The sequence below is a fragment of the Pimephales promelas genome, chromosome 15 (genome assembly GCF_988280905.1).
Source record: "Pimephales promelas chromosome 15, fPimPro1.hap1.1, whole genome shotgun sequence".
Taxonomy (NCBI): Eukaryota; Metazoa; Chordata; class Actinopteri; order Cypriniformes; family Leuciscidae; genus Pimephales; species Pimephales promelas.
In genome coordinates this window covers 10513418-10530118 of record NC_142783.1, presented here as the reverse complement: position 1 = coordinate 10530118, position 16701 = coordinate 10513418, and the positions used below count along the sequence as shown (strand labels likewise).

Here is a 16701-nt window from a genome sequence, read left to right as displayed (position 1 = left end):
GGATGTTTTTTTTTTATAGCCCCGGATCTCAAAAAAAAAAAAATAAATAAATAAATATTGATCATTATTATTAAATTTTAATAATTTTGTATTTATTTAAAAAAAATTACCCGGTATTTTAATCTATCCTTCGGCGTCCCCCCAGCTCCTTGTTTAACCAAAATGTACGCTAAAAACAACGTATTACATCGACGTTAAACCACGTTAAACGTGTTAACCATATCCTTTTAAATACTCGACCTAGTTCCATTGCTTAGCAGCGGGAAGAAACTCCTGTAACTTCAGTGCCCAACCCGTATCACGACAAGACGTGAAATAATCACGTTGGTCCACTTTGGAAAACGTGTAGATGTCACTCAGAACCATAAATAGGGCTATACTGCCCTCTTGTGTCACATTATATTTCAATTTATTTATTTTTCCAACAAATAAAACCAAACCCGCAATAAAAGCCCGTCCAATACACCCTTGAACTCAACAGATTCAGTGGCTCCCCGTGCCGCCTGTTAATCGTGGTTATTCTTGGTTATGACAGCCAAACACGTTCCTCGCCGCGACCAAGATTCCTACTATTCTTGGTTATGACAGCCAATTAACGTTCCCGGCTGCAACCAAGATTCGTACGCTTATGGCCAATCGCGGCTCTTATCGCTACCATGATTTTGCTTAGTAACTGAGAAGAGAGACCGGAGAAGAGGATGACAATTCATTGATTAACTTCGGATCAAAAGTCGCAAAGTAAGTCAGTCTTTTGTCAATAAAAGTAAAGTGCCAAATAGTTGTTTTATATGAATAACCTGTGTCTCAGACTAGCTAATAATTCAAGTAATTAATACAATTCATAATTAAAAAAGTATTTAGATAAAACGATCAAGCAGAACAAAGTATATAACGTTACAGTTTACAACAGCTTTACTTGTTGCAACATTAAAATGATTGTTACACACTAAGGCATCACTAATTATAATTCAATTAATATATAGTGTACATTATGCTTCTACTTTTAGTACTTTTACTTGCTTTTTAACGCTAAACTAACTTGTTTTCGCTAACGTTAAGTAGGCTAACATTTTGAATGCATTAATTACATTTAACTGTTACTTGTAATAGAGCAAAGGATTTCAAAGAGGGGAAAGTAGTGGTATAACAATGGTATAATAATGGTATAATAATTATTGAAAAAATGACCTCTTACTCTGGGATCATTCTGAGATTCTGATGTGTAAATCAACATTTTAAGCCTGTTAGAAAAATATAGACACACAAAGCATAATAGCCTATATAATCAACATTAAAAGGTGTTCATGATTAAATATAGTACTGTAATATGCATTGCTGTATTAACTAATGTGTTACCAAATGTGTTTGTTTGTTTCTTTCTCTATAGTCTTTATATTTTCAAATTATTATTATTTTATTTAGATGGAACTTTTCAAAGAGGGGAAAGTAGTGGTATAACAATGGTATAATAATGGTATAATAATTATTGAAAAAATGACCTCTTACTCTGGGATCATTCTGAGATTCTGAGGTGTAAATCAACACTTTAAGCCTGTTAGAAAAATATAGACACACAAAGCATAATAGCCTCTACATAATCAACATTACAAGGTGATCATGAGTAAAGTAATATAATATGCATGGCTGTATTAACTAATGTGTTACCAAATGTATCTGTCTGTTTCTTTCTCTATAGTCTTTATATCTTCAAAAAAAAAAATTTTTATTTAGATGGAACCTCGCTTCAGGAGACGAGCTGATGGCAGCCTGAATTTGACTGATACAATGGAAGCGGCAAAGGTGAAGGAGGCCAACAAAGGAAAGCCCTGCGCAAGACCCCTGTCCCCTGACATAGTGCTGGACAAGGCCAAGAAAAGCTTAAGTCAGCATCATGGAGATCCAGCTAACAGAAAGCACCTGCTGGGTTTCTTTGAAATCCAGTTTGGTGTATTTCGAGGGCAAACATTCAAGTGGGTGGCTGAAAATGCCCTGGGGTATGCAGCTTACCTGGTGGCAGCTATGAAGAGGGACCCCACAGGAGGCAGCAAAGACTCCCAAGAACATGCCCACAACAAAGAGAGTTTCAGGGAGTATGTTGAGCTCTTTCCTTCTGGCAGAATTGCCATTGCCATGAAGGAAGAGCAATATGCTGGGAAAGATCTCCAGCACGCTGCCACCACCCAGCACGCTGCCTCGACCCAGCACGCTACCACCACCCAGCACGCTACCATCACATCCCAGCATGCTACCATCACCCAGCACGCTACCACCACCCAGCACGCTGCCTCGACCCAGCACGCTACCACCACCGAGCATGCTGCCTCGACCCAGCACGCTACCACCACCCAGCACGCTACCATCACATCCCAGCACGCTACCATCACCCAGCACGCTACCACCACCCAGCACGCTGCCTCGACCCAGCACGCTACCACCACCCAGCACGCTACCATCACATCCCAGCACGCTACCATCACCCAGCACGCTACCATCACATCCCAGCACGCTACCATCACCCAGCATGCTACCACCACCCAGCATGCTGCCTCGACCCAGCACGCTACCACCACCCAGCACGCTACCATCACATCCCAGCACGCTACCATCACCCAGCACGCTACCACCACCCAGCACGCTACCATCACATCCCAGCACGCTACCATCACCCAGCATGCTACCACCACCCAGCATGCTGCCTCGACCCAGCACGCTACCACCACCCAGCACGCTACCATCACATCCCAGCACGCTACCATCACCCAGCACGCTACCACCACCCAGCACGCTACCATCACATCCCAGCACGCTACCATCACCCAGCATGCTGCCTCGACCCAGCACGCTACCACCACCCAGCACGCTACCATCACATCCCAGCACGCTACCATCACCCAGCATGCTACCACCACCCAGCATGCTACCACCACCCAGCACGCTACCACCACATCCCAGCACGCTGCCTCTACCCAGCACGCTACCACCACCCATACTTCTACTGCCCATCTCCGCTCCCTCTTGTTTAGTCAAGTCAAGTCAAGTCACATTTATTTATATAGCGCTTTTCACAATACAGATTGTATCAAAGCAGCTTCACAGTGATAACATGAAAGTAGCACAACACAGATCAACAACATTGCTAAACACTAAATAACCCCAACTGAGCAAGCTCAAAGCAAGCCAAAAGCAAGGTGACAGTGGCAAGGAACCAAACTCCATCAGATTGGATGGAGAAAAAACCTTGGGAGAACCCAGGCTCAGTCGGGGGGCCAGTTCTCCTCTGGCTTACATTCATATTGTTTAAATATAAATATTAAATATAAATATTGTTTATGAATCAAACGGCGCCATAACATATCGCAGGCGTTGAGTCGTCTCTTCACAGGCGTTGAGTCGTCTCATCACAGGCGTTGGGGCATCCGAAATCCCCATGAGAGGCTGGACACAAAACTGGACCTGACGAACGCCATTTTTCTCGGGACAAGCGTGACCAAGACCATTGAAAGGCTGGTTTCCCCCGTCAAATCCACACCTTGTAAGCAAACATTTATTTGTATAACACCTTTTTGGTGTGTTTAGTATTCATTGTTTTGTATGATTTTAGTATTTATTGTTCTGTAGTCATATTTATCTGTTTTGTAGCTTTGGCCAAGGCACGTACGCGTCCCTCAGCCACCCTCACTCGCCCGACTGTGTCCATTGAGGCAGCCACAGGGACCTCAGCCACCCTCACTCGTCCGACTGTATCCACTGAGATAGATGACAGCACACTGCTGGCAGAGGCAACTAAGTTTGAGATGGTACATCTGTCATGTACGTTTATACTTATTTAAAACATGCAACAAAATATTCAAGTTCCATTCCAGGGATAAAAAAGTTAAGGGAAGTTAATGTGAATTTGCATTTGTTGTATTTATCATATTTTTTGTATTTTTCCCCCAGCACAATGAGTCTGTCTTCCATCTGGATGGATACACACTCTGCCTGAAGTGGATCAGAGATGGATTTCCAAGGCTCTGTTCAGGTGGACAGCACAGGGCCACCCTGAGCTGATCTTCAGCAGGGTGGACAAACTTTGGTGGTATCCTCCACAGGTTCCACTGAAGACCAGTAATTGCCCTCCCTTAGAGAATTACTTTGGCCATCCCCTGCTGCTCTGGATGCCACGAAAACTGTGGCAAGTGAAGCTGACCTGTCCACATCCAGACTGTCAGAAAGACCTTCTGACTTCAGCTGGCTTGCATCAAAAGATCAGGCAGGTGATTGCCTTGGGTAAGATATACTTTGTGGCATCTGAGTACCTGGCCTGCCGAAGATGCAAGAGGACGGTCATCAGCTGGAGCCATGATATCGTCTCCCAGCTCGGCATTGGCCACAGGGTGCAGTTCCCTTGCATTCTTACATCAAAATTTGCATGTGACATCGAGGTAGTATGTTTGATGCGTCAGCGAGGGCTGGGAAACAGCAGCAGCCAGATCCAGCGCAAGCTGCAGGAACGTCATACTGAGGTGTGGTTGCAAAAGACAGTCCAGTATCTGACAGATTGCAAGGGGATTGCCAGTGCTGTCACTTCGAGCCTGATCCTGCCTGTGGCATTTTAATCTGCTCCTTCGATGCCTTCTGTCCCTAAGCACCGGTCGTTGATGCAGGTGTACGCCCAGGATGTCCTGCAAAGGCTGGATGAGATCAAAGCCACTACCACATCTCAATATGGTCGGATCTTAAAAATGGATTCAACAAAAAAAGTGGCCAGAAAACTAGCGGGACGGAGCTATGGCACTGCTACCTGGACAACCAATGTTGGCAATGAGCCAGTGAAGGTTTTGGTCTCGGGCCAATGATTGAAGGCCTCATCAAGCGATACAGAGTGGCTGGGGTGGCTCCTCCCGAGATACTGTATGTCGACCGAGACTGCTGTGGCAACACTCTTCTGAGGAGAATGTTTGAAGAGTGGGAGCGAATGATCATCCGTTTAGATGTATGGCACTTCATGAGGTTTGCTGTGGGTTGCACCACTGACTCTCATCAGTTGTATGCCACATTTATGAGTCGCCTCAGCCACTGTATTTTCATGTGGGACCAGGTTGACCTGGCGGCCCTGAAGAAGGCAAAGCATGCAGAGCTAGAGGCTAACTGGAAACCACTACATCCGAGGCTGATGTGTTGCGCAGTGTCAGCCGTAACGAGCTAGCCCTACATTGCAGGAGAACCACTCGCGGGACCAAGGAGACCCTGGCGCTGATTGAAAGCCTTATTCAGGCCTTTGATGGAGATGCTGGTCGTGACACTATGGGAGTCCCACTAATAAACTCAGCCCGGATGAGAGAGATCTTGAAGTCCCAGCGGAAGCATGTGGCCTGCATCCAGGATCCTGTAGGTGTGCAGCTCTACGTGCAGACGGGCACTGTAGTGAAGGGAGGGCACTGTCTGCCAACTTACCGCTGTGCCAGAGGCTCTACTTCGCTTGAGTCATTTCACCTGCACCTTAACAGATTCATCCCAGGTAAATAAGTGACTTAACTGAATTATTAAAATAAGATTTGAATTAATTATATATTAAAATAACTATAGGAACAGTTATTTGTGTATCCATATGACATGTTTGTGTGGTCTTATTTTTCTTTTTTGAATTTACAGGTACGCTGGCGAGTGACACCTTCTTCCAGGCATATCTTTTGGATGGACTTGCAAGGTGGAATGAGGACCGGGCTGTGGCAGCAACAACGGATGAGCAGCAGCCCCATTCCTACAATCATCTTCTGCGTCATGCTGTCAACACTCTTGCAGAGGAGGTTATGGGCAAGAAAATCATCCCTTATGTTGGGCCAAGAAAGTTCACTGGTAGCTAACTATTTGTTATTTTTGGTGACATTTTTTTTAAGTGTACACATACCATTTAACCTATGAATTATAATATAATATCCTGGTATACTATCTAATTTTTAATGTTTAATATTTTAAAGGTGAGCTTATTGGAGTGGAATATCTTTACCAGCAAACTGGTAAAGTTCTGCAAGACTACAAGTTGGCCATTGAAGAGTCTGAGACCACTGAGGTTGGTTTAGAAGTGGATGGAGGTTACACAAAACAGACACCTGTTGCCTCTTCACAAGCATCAGTGTCTGCAGCATCATCTCCAACCCCTCCTGTCACCAGCTCCATTTCTCCATTGTCTGTGGTTCCTCCATCACCAACCCCTCCTGTCTCCAGCTCCATTTCACCATTGTCTGCGGTTCCTCCATCACCATCCACATCTGTCACCTGCTCCATTTCACCATTGTCTGTGGTCCCTCCGTCTCCTGTCACTAGCCCACTGCACTGCCCACTGTCATTTAAAGCCAGGACTCTTTCCTGGAGCACATAGCTGTGAGTTTACCAAAGTATCTATATAGAGTTATTGTGACAACAATTACCAGCACCTCTATGTATGCATGTCTTATTGAAAGGCAAAAAATACAAATTTAAACTGAATGTTTGCCTTTTCATGTATTTCCAGTGGACCAGTCATCAGCAGAAACTTCTGAACATCTGACATCTGAAGAGAACACTTCACATGATGTAAGGGCCCAGTGTACATTTACGTCTGTAAACAAAATCTTAGTTATGTTTGCTGTGCTTTCATGTGAATATTTGTATTCATTGCTGCTATCAAAAGTTCCTAAATTATCTTTTATTTTAGGATTCTGTTGGACCAGATAATATTGGGGGGTATGGAGCCGTGCAGGACTTGGCTGAGTTCTTGGTTAGCCTCAGAGACCACCGTCTGGCCTTGACTGGTGAAGAGTGCGCCAAGATCATCACCCTATGGCAGGCATTGGTGGAGTATGACAAGAGGAAGACAATTTATCCACCACGTCACCAAACCTCCTTAAAACAGGGACGATTCAGAGCCACAAAGAAGATTGTGGCACCAGGTGTGGAGAGCACCAAAAGGTATGTTAAATTTAGCAAACACAGGTTCTTGATTGTCTTAAAAATTTTGTATAAAACAAACCACAAAACATAACTATGCACAGATATTAAAAATGAACATCTAGACAACACAAAGCAAAACAGACAGATTAGAAAAGGGGGGAAAAAAGACAGAGTAAGGATCACACATTGAAACGAATATGTATTCTGCTGTAATTTGCAGGTGTTTCGTTGGGGCTCATAGTCCTGCACAGTGGCCTAGCTGCAACCGAGTGGTGGAGGCCATCTTCACAAGGCTCTGTGCCCTCTATCCAAACGTGGTGCGGTGTGATGGAGTGAGGGTGTCCCGCTTCACAATGGTGGTGCGTGCTTACAAGCACATCCGAGAGTGCATCCTCACTAATGCTAAGGTGATGAGCGAGACCACCATCCAGCTCCCGGAAGTAAACAGTGCAACAGTGACACAATAGTGAGTAAATTAGCATTGTTCTAAGCATAAATTGATCAGCAAATCAGTTTTTTTCACTTCTCTCTGCACCTGCACCTCTCACCGCATCTCTCACTGCACCTCTCACTGCACGTCTCACTGCACCTCTCACTGCATCTTTCACTGCATCTTTCACTGCACCTCTCACTGCACGTCTCACTGCACATCTCACTGCATCTTTCACTGCACCTTTCACTGCATCTTTCACTGCACCTCTCACTGCACGTCTCACTGCACCTCTCACTGCATCTTTCACTGCACGTCTCACTGCACATCTCACTGCATCTTTCACTGCATCTTTCACTGCACCTCTCACTGCATCTTTCACTGCACCTCTCACTTGCACGTCTCACTGCACATCTCACTGCATCTTTCACTGCACCTTTCACTGCATCTTTCACTGCACCTCTCACTGCACGTCTCACTGCACATCTCACTGCATCTTTCACTGCACCTCTCACTGCACGTCTCACTGCACGTCTCACTGCACGTCTCACTGCACCTCTCACTGCATCTTTCACTGCACCTCTCTCTGCAGCTCTCACTACACGTCTCACTGCACCTCTCACTGCATCTCTCAAACGAACAAACAAACAGCTACCGTACCAGCGGCATTTTACTAAAGCAATGATACACGAGACAAGGGTGTGATCAATTGCTCTGTGATCTTAGCTGTGTCTTGCTGTTACATCATAGTCATGATCAAACAGTAGTTCTTTTGTATAATTGCTTAGATGTTTATTATAATTGGTTGCTTTATGTTTTCCCAGGTACCATACCATACCATACCAACTTTATTTATAAAGCACATTTAAACACAACCAAGGTTGACCAAAGTGCTGTACATTAACAGATAAACAACAACAACAAGCAAGCAATTAAAACAATCAATAAACTATAAAACTATACAAGGTACAACTCTCAAGCAGGAGTAAATGCCAATGAATAAAAGTGTGTCTTAAGTCGTGATTTAAAAGTGTACAGCAGGCGTTGTAAGTCACAGGAGCAGGAGATATTGAAACAGGGTATCCAAGCCCCTGAAGCACCCATGGCAGGACCTGAGAACCTTCCTGCTGCTTTGCAGAAAAGACCGACTCTCTGTTCCGGCAATTTGTCAGAGCCACACATTTTTATCCTGCCACCAAATACTGCTGGGGAGGCTAAACTCAAAGGGAGGTCACAACCTCAGCAACCTCAGGCCATCTTCCGGGCTTCACCATCACACCAAGGACTTCCTGTCCCTATTTTACCAGCACCACCTGTCTCTCTCCCTTTCATTTTACCACCTGTGCAGCCTCCAACAGTGCCTGGTACCTCACAGGTGATGTTCTTCTTACCTTCAGCTATGACACCATCAGCTCAAACACAGACATCCAGTTAATCGGTTCCTTACTCCACACAGCAATACAGGAAGAGAAAACAGAAGAGGGAGAGCGCTGGAACAGTGACAAGAAAGTATGTGAGAAAGACAGACGTCATTCTTTGCAAAAAGTGCAATAAGGAGAGAAAGCCACCAACACATCTCCAGTACTTTGGGAACTGGTACTGCGAAGAGTCTGAGACTCAATCATATGATGAATGGAGGGCTGTGCTGATGGAACGAGGTTATAGGGAAAAAAAGCCAGGAAGTGACAACCCTCCAGCTTCTTAAAATTGAAATGGCAGCTATCTTTAAAATGTTTTAAAACTATGTGTGTGATTCCTTTTGAATCATTATTAAACATGGTTGGTGTGTGTTTGTGTGTGTTGCACGCATACATGTGTGAGTAGGATGGGGATAATGGGTGTTGTGTTTGTACCTTTATTTGAGTTTTATTCATTTTACTTTTCTTACACTTTATTCGATTACATTTGTGTACAGTTTTTAGAATAGGAGTGAAAGACAGGTATACTGTATCAGGTAATTTAATTCTTATTGGAGTTAAGTAAAATACTTGGCCCAGGGATAGAAACTACAGTATCCTGTTAGTAGCTGTCGTCAGGGCAACAGGTGGTTTATTTTAGTTATTTTGTTACATTAACTTATGCCTTAAGTTATTTATGTACCTGATTATCATTAATATCATTATTGCTAAACATAAATAAACTAAAAAAAGGCTTCTCATCTATTATTATTATTATTAAAAATATATAATAATAATAATAACAGATGAGAAGCCTTTTTTTTTTTAGTTTATTTATGTTTAGCTATGCCTTAAGTTATTTATGTAGCGGATTGTAATATTACCTGTTTTAATAATTGTTGTGATTATATAAAAAAATATAATGGGTTTGGACGTTTGGTCTTTTCTTCTTCATCTTCTTCCTCTTATCATTAATATTTTTATTGTTTACTGTATTATTATATACAAATGTTAATTTCTACACATGACAGAATTATCTGGACTTAAATGTGCAGTTAAATAACATTTATCCTAATAATTAACATTAGTCGTAAAAGTTTGGACGAGCGGGATTCGATCCTGCGATCTTTGGGTCAATTTCAGTCAACTCGTGATAGCGTTGATAGACGTATGCGCGCCGTCCTTGCCCAACCCGTATCACGACAAGACGTGAAATAATCACTGATAGTCTATTATTTAAAATGCAAAAAAAAAAAAAAAAAAAAAACGTATTATTTTCAAGGTGAAAAGGATTCATTTGCCTGGATCCATGCCGAAGAAAACGTCTAAATGTCACATTTTTAATGAAGCAGCCTAAATAGTCCACTTTGGAAAATGTGTCGATGTCAGGTTTTCATTAATCCGAGAAAAATGGAATTTTGTTTTATTTACGATCACTGAGAAATGTTCTATTATTAAAAATGCAATATATATAGGCCTATATGTATATATGTATATGTATATATATATATATATATATATATATATATATATATATATATATATATATAATATTTTTAATATTTTCAAGGTGAAAATGATTCATTTGCATGGATCCACGCCGAAGAAAACGTCTAAATGTCACGTTTTTAATGAAGCAGCCTAGCGTCCCCCAGCTCCTCCTTTAAGCAAAAGGTAACGTTACGCTAAAACAACGTATTACATCGACGTTAAACCACGTTAACCGTGTTAACCATAACCTTTATACTCGACCTAGTTCCATTGCTTAATTAGCAACGGGAAGAAACTCCTGTAACTTCAGTGCCCAACCCCTATCACGACAAGACGTAAAATAATCACTGATAAATGGTCTATTATTTAAAATGCAAAAAAAAAAAAAAAAAAAACGTATTATTTTCAAGGTGAAAAGGATTCATTTGCCTGGATCCATGCCGAAGAAAACGTCTAAATGTCACATTTTTAATGAAGCAGCCTAAATAGTCCACTTTGGAAAATGTGTAGATGTCACGGTTAAACCCCCTCAAACGTGAAACTTACACGTTTGCGTTAACATGCACGCTCCATTGGAGAGATATCCGGATGTTTATTCGCCTCTGCCACGACCTATCGGTTTTCATTAAACCGAGAAAATGGAATTTTGTTTTATTTACGATCACTGAGAAATGTTCTATTATTTAAAATGCAATATATATATTATTTTCAAGGTGAAAATGATTCATTTGCCTGGATCCACCCCGAAGAAAACGTCTAAATGTCACGTTTTTAATGAAGCAGCCTAATGAGTAAAATGTCTATTTTTCCGGCGTCCCAAGGGGGGTACGCTAAAACAACGTATTACATCAACGTTAAACCACGTTAACCGTGTTAACCATAACCTTTTAAATACTTGACCTACACTGTTAGCAATTGATGTAATTTTTACAGGAAATTTTACAACAATGTATTGTATTTGCGTTTTACCTGTAAAAGGCAATGCACCATGGGAAATTAATGGACAGTCCTGTATTATTATTGTAATTTCACTGTATTCACGGAGTTTTACAATGGTTTTACAGCCACCGCGTTGCATCATGGGATCTTCGCGGTCTGAATTTTGAATTTTTAGGCGGTTAGTTCTAAACGTACATTCTGGGAGTAAGCCGTCATTCAAGAAGACGGAAAAGAAGCAATTCTGGGACGAAGGTAAGTTATCTTCACGTCATGTAATTTACTGTTACCGTTACACATGTATTTTTATAGCGTAAATAAAACGTTATTAGTTCTCGTTATCTGAGTGGATGGTGACGGTTTCGTCTGCTTTGATTAGATAACATTTATTCTTCCATCAGTCCATTGAAATCGGGTACGTAACGTTACTGGTAATTGCTAACATTTGCAACCTTGTTCTTCACAAATTGATGCTATTTTAATCTGCCTGAAGTAACGTTAACGTCAATATGGTTCTTTCACTGTTTGGATGGAGCTAGCTCGAATCTCATTTAGGGCTGTCAAAGAATATTCTAAATTCGAATATATATTCAAAAAGTTTTAAAAACTGAAAATGAATATTCGAATGTGGAAAAACACCCCTGCGGTAGCGCGGCTGTCTGCTTTCCAACTGGGCGCGGCGCGCTGTTGCCTGGTATAACCATAGCTGGGTATAACTTAGTTATTGCATGATAGGTTTGATTAAGTTAGTTACAACAGTTTCATGCACTGCTGGCTTCCACTGGTTTGATTATTTACTGTTTCAGGCCAAGAAAAAGTTACAAGCTCGCTCGGAGCGTTCAATATCGTTTCTCTATAGCTACTGCAAAACTTGAATTAATGTTAGTGCTAATAATATTTATTTCAATCACCGAATGAAGCCAGCTAACGTTATGGGACAAGCGTCGCGACCTTAAATTGCTTGCACAAAACTCTTGATCAGCACAAAACATTTATTTATTGTTGTTTTTTGTTTATACCGTTATGCAGAGAGTGATGAGGGTGAACACGAGAGAAAAAGAGTGAGTGCGAGCGAGCGAGCAAGGTCTGCTCTGTGGTCTGTTGATTTACTTATTTTTGTGGTAATAATATGTTGTCAAATAGGTTTGAACTTAAATAAACTACCTATACAAGTAGTTATGGCTCTTTGTATGTATTTGTCCTGTTATTGACGTAAAGCGCGTCATGGGCCTGTTCTCGCATTTCAGTGAGCTGACCGAATTATTATCCAGGAGAAGCTGCCAGATGCCGTAGACAACAGGAGTCAGAACATCATAGTACTTCAAACAGCAGAATACACCAGGAGTGGGAAAGGTTCTGGATGCTTATGTCTGATGTGAGTACAACTTGCAGTGCATACAAATAAATTAACCATTCCCTCACTCCCATCTCTGTCCTGTTATTTTGTAATTGTTAAAGGGATATTTCACTTTAAAATTAATTTTTGATATGTTTTAGCTTACCTCAAGGGCATCCGAGATGTAGGTGTCTTTGTTTCCACAGTAGTTTAAATTTTGATATTTTTCGGTCAAACCGTTGTTGTCTATCAGTCATATAATACAGCCATGTCCAACTGAACTGAACTGAACCGTGTCCAACGTCCCGCCAGAAGTGATCGTTTGCGTGTGTATGTCACTCATTGTTTACACAGAGATTTCAGGAGTTTTACCTTTCACTAAACATATTTAGATATATCAAAATCGTCTTCCATTGCGATTTTCTGTACATCTAAATATGTTTAGATCTTCACAGTGAAAGGTAAAACTTCCGAAATCTCTGTGTAAACAATGAGTGACATACACACGAAAGCAATCACTTCCGGCGGGACGTTGGACACGGTTCAGTTCGGTTCAGTTGGACATGGCTGTGGCTACACGAGGTAAAAACGATATAAATACTGTTTGTTTTCTCTCACAAACCGCTCATTTCGTGTCTTAGGCCATCAATGTGTACTTACATTTACGAGTCATTAAATCATGTTTAATTTGGACTTCTCTGTGCATGCTCTTTGAGGTGGTGACCATACACCTCCATTATATGACTGGCAGAATGATGATGGCAAAATGTCAAAATTGAAAATACTGTGGAAACAAAGACACCTACATCTTGGATGCCCTTGAGGTAAGATAAAACATATAAAAAAATTAATTTCAAAGTGAACTATCCCTTTAATTACCAGAAATCAATCACCAGCCCCATCCTTTGCTATGGACACTTTGCACAAGTTATTCTAATTTTCCATTCTCCGAGGCAGTCAACGCACAGGCAGACATTGCTTGAATATTGGACCTTGGCTGATTGGTTTATCACGTTTAGTCCCATCCACCCCCAGCGGATTTTAATTTACTATTTTATTGATGTGGCATATAAAAAAAAAAGATTTGCCATATGCAGCTGTTTCTACATTTGGCACCATAAATCGAAACTGATTTCCCCCTTGGTGTTGAATAGAACATTCCAGCTTTTGGGGCAAATTTTCTTTGTCATTTACTCAACTTACCCATGGTTAACTATGTTAATGTTTGTTTTTTTTCTCCAGCCCTCTGCCATGGCTGCTGATATTGAGAGAGCTGTCACCCTGCCAAGCACACCTCGATTAGTTGTCCTAGGTATAATCTTCCCTTATTTTGTAAAAGTTAATTCTTTATTGAATTTATGTGTTTGACGGAGGACTGTTGCACATAAAAAAATAATTTATTTGAGTTGTTGATGGAGGGTGTACGGGTCAAAGGAGATAATAATGTTCAAGTGGTGGTGTGGAAGTCTTTCTCCACTTGAACATTACTGAATTCATCTAGGTGGCAATAGTGTGTTGTGCAGCTTTTAGTTATCATATTGTTAATGTTTCATATCATATTGTTATCATAATGTTTTAGAAGAGATACTTCGTGGCGCAGACACATGGAATATCTCCGTGGAAGGAGCATGTGTGATGGGGCCCCACAGTAACCTCCTGCATGGACTGGCAGCAGTCTTCGCTGCCTACTTTGTCTTCAACTTGCAATATCCAGCAGAAGTCGCAAGCACACTTGAATTCCTTCAGAGGTGAGTTTAAACATGACGCTGTCATGAAAATGTTTATAGCAATTATGGAGGTATATTTGATTTAAATCAACTGAATGCCTGTGACAGTGCGATTTGTAGTTGTAGAGAAAATCCACACATTACACACACACACACACACATCAAGAAATGTGAAGTTGTGGAGAAATTTTGCACATGCTCAAATCAGTATGTGAATTTACCCAAATCATTTTAAGCGAATTTAAAATACAATTGTGCATCATTTCATAAAGTTCATATACGTTTATGAAATGAAATGCACAATTGTATTTTAAGTTCATGCTGAAACTACATTTTTCTTTTTCTTTTTTAAATAATCCATTAAACTTGCTGAGAAATGATTGTGTGAACTAAAATGAGCAGTATACATATACAAGACATATACAAGAAATATTCTTCAAGGTTGCAACTCTCATTGGATGAATTCACATATTGATTTACAGTTGTTCATAAATTTCTCCACGACTTTACATTTCTTGATGCTGGTGTATAAATGTGTTTCACACCAAATCACTGCAGCAACTGTATCAAAAATGTGAGCGTACAAGTTCATTAAAGGGATAGTTCACTTTGAAATTAATTTTTGATATGTTTTAGCTTACCTCAAGGGCATCCAAGATGTAGGTGTCTTTGTTTCCGCAGTATTTTCCATTTTGATATATTTTCAGGTCAAACCGTTCCTTGTCTGTCAGTCATGTAATGGAGGTCTATGGTCACCACTTCAAAGAGCATGCACAGAGAAGTCCAAATTAAACAAAATTCAATGACTCATAAATGTAAGCACACATTGATGGCCTAAGACATGAAACGAGCGGTTTGTGTGAGAAAACGAACTGTATTTATATCGTTTTTACCTCTTGTAACCACAGCCGTGTCCAACTGATCTGACGGCACGGGCGCTTCGGTCTGCACAAGCCCCGGAAGTGATCTCTTGCGCATGTACACACATTGTTTACACAGATTTTAGAAGTTTTACTTTTCACTGTGAAGATCTAAACATATTTAGATGTACAGGAAATCACAATGGAAGACGATTTCGATATTTAGATCTTCACAGTGAAAGGTAAAACTTCCGAAATCTGTGTAAACAATGAGTGATGCACATGCGCGAGAGATCACTTCCGGGGCTTTCTGGCGCGCTTGCGCAGATAGAAGCGGCCTCGCCCTCAGAGTACTTGGACGTCACTGCGATTACACAAGGTAAAAACGATATTAATACCGTTTGTTTTCTCTCACAAACCGCTCGTTTCGTGTCTTAGGCCATCAATGTGTACTTACATTTACAAGTCATTAAATCATGTTTAATTTGGACTTCTCTGTGCATGCTCTTTGGGGTGGTGACCATAGACCTCCATTATATGATGCATAGACAACGACGGTTTGTCCTAAAAATATCAAAATTGAAAATACTGTGGAAACAAAGACACCTACATCTTGGATGCCCTTGAGGTAAGCTAAAAAAATAAAAAGGAATTTGAGATGGTGTAATTTGGGAGAGAAAAAAAGTTTGCAACTCTTAAAATATTTCTCTCTTTGGCTTCAAATTTACTGATGCACATGCATGGCTTTTGTCTACAACTACAAATCACACTGTCACGGGCGTTCAGTTGATTTGAATCAAATCCATTAGTAATGACGAAAACGAACAGTATTTATGTTGTTTTTACCTCTTGTAATCACAGCCACGTTCAAGTGATCTAAGGGCACGGGCGCTTTGTGGCTGTGGCTACATGAGGAAAAAACGAAATAAATACTGTTCGTTTTCTAACACAAACCGCTTGTTTTGTGTCTTAGGCCATCAATGTTTACTTACATTTACGAGTCATTAAATCATGTTTAATTTGGACTTCTCTGTGCATGCTCTTTGAGGTGGTGACCATAGACCTCCATTACATGACTGACAGACAGATATCAAAATTGAAAATACTGTGGAAACAAAGACACCTACATCTTGGATACCCTTGAGGTAAGCTAAAACATACCAAAAATGTACATCAAAGTGAACTATCCCTGTAATGTTTCATGTCATGGTAATGACCATGTCATATCAGTCTTAAATGTTATCTGATATGTGTGTTTCCCCCCCTGTTTTCAGAGCCTTTTGCGGCATCCCCAGATGGGCAGGCAGAGAAAAAACGTCCAAAATGTGCATTGTGGACTCGTTTTCTCATTAGTTTTAAGAGAAAATAAAAATATATATTTAAAAAAAAAAGTGTTTTGTTTTTCTTTGCAGAAGTCTGAAAGAGAACATTTATCCAAGTTACAATATTTAATTGTAATATTTACAATATGCTGTCCTATGAAATTACAGAAAATACCTAAAATTACAGGAAATTCCTGGCTACTGAGTTGCCGTAAATATAAAATTTTGCTGTAAAATTTACAGTATTTTATCCTGTAAAATTACAGTATCTTGTTGTAGTTATTTTACAA

The 16701-nt window shown here is 40.8% G+C and overlaps 1 protein-coding gene and 1 long non-coding RNA gene across 7 annotated transcripts; both read left to right on the top strand.

The window, feature by feature from the left end:
• LOC120480866 (uncharacterized) lies at positions 1-9485 on the top strand. Of its 3 annotated transcripts, XM_089120104.1 has the most exons (8): positions 3105-3532; positions 3640-3810; positions 3940-5500; positions 5635-5838; positions 5961-6052; positions 6677-6930; positions 7133-7378; positions 8167-9485. In XM_089120104.1, coding segments are annotated over exons 3-8 (1011 nt in total). In that variant the 5' UTR covers positions 3105-3532; positions 3640-3810; positions 3940-5286; the 3' UTR covers positions 8168-9485. The 3 variants fall into 3 exon arrangements, 2 of the variants coding, with proteins under 2 accessions (XP_088976230.1, XP_039530245.2); XM_039674311.2 differs by lacking the exons at positions 3105-3532; positions 3640-3810; positions 3940-5500; positions 5635-5838; positions 5961-6052 and adding exons at positions 6059-6363; positions 6494-6555; XR_016146653.1 differs by lacking the exons at positions 5635-5838; positions 5961-6052; positions 6677-6930; positions 7133-7378; positions 8167-9485 and adding an exon at positions 1-738 and having other exon boundaries at positions 1732-3532; positions 3940-5289.
• Positions 9486-11141: 1656 nt separating this feature from the next.
• Positions 11142-16701, top strand: LOC120482032 (uncharacterized). Of its 4 annotated transcripts, XR_016146652.1 has the most exons (8): positions 11142-11421; positions 12196-12227; positions 12414-12541; positions 13219-13326; positions 13745-13814; positions 14082-14250; positions 16138-16234; positions 16364-16701. It is a non-coding gene; the product is annotated as an uncharacterized LOC120482032 (long non-coding RNA). The 4 variants fall into 4 exon arrangements; XR_016146651.1 differs by lacking the exon at positions 11142-11421 and having other exon boundaries at positions 11718-12227; positions 16364-16700; XR_016146650.1 differs by lacking the exon at positions 11142-11421 and having other exon boundaries at positions 11718-12250; positions 16364-16700.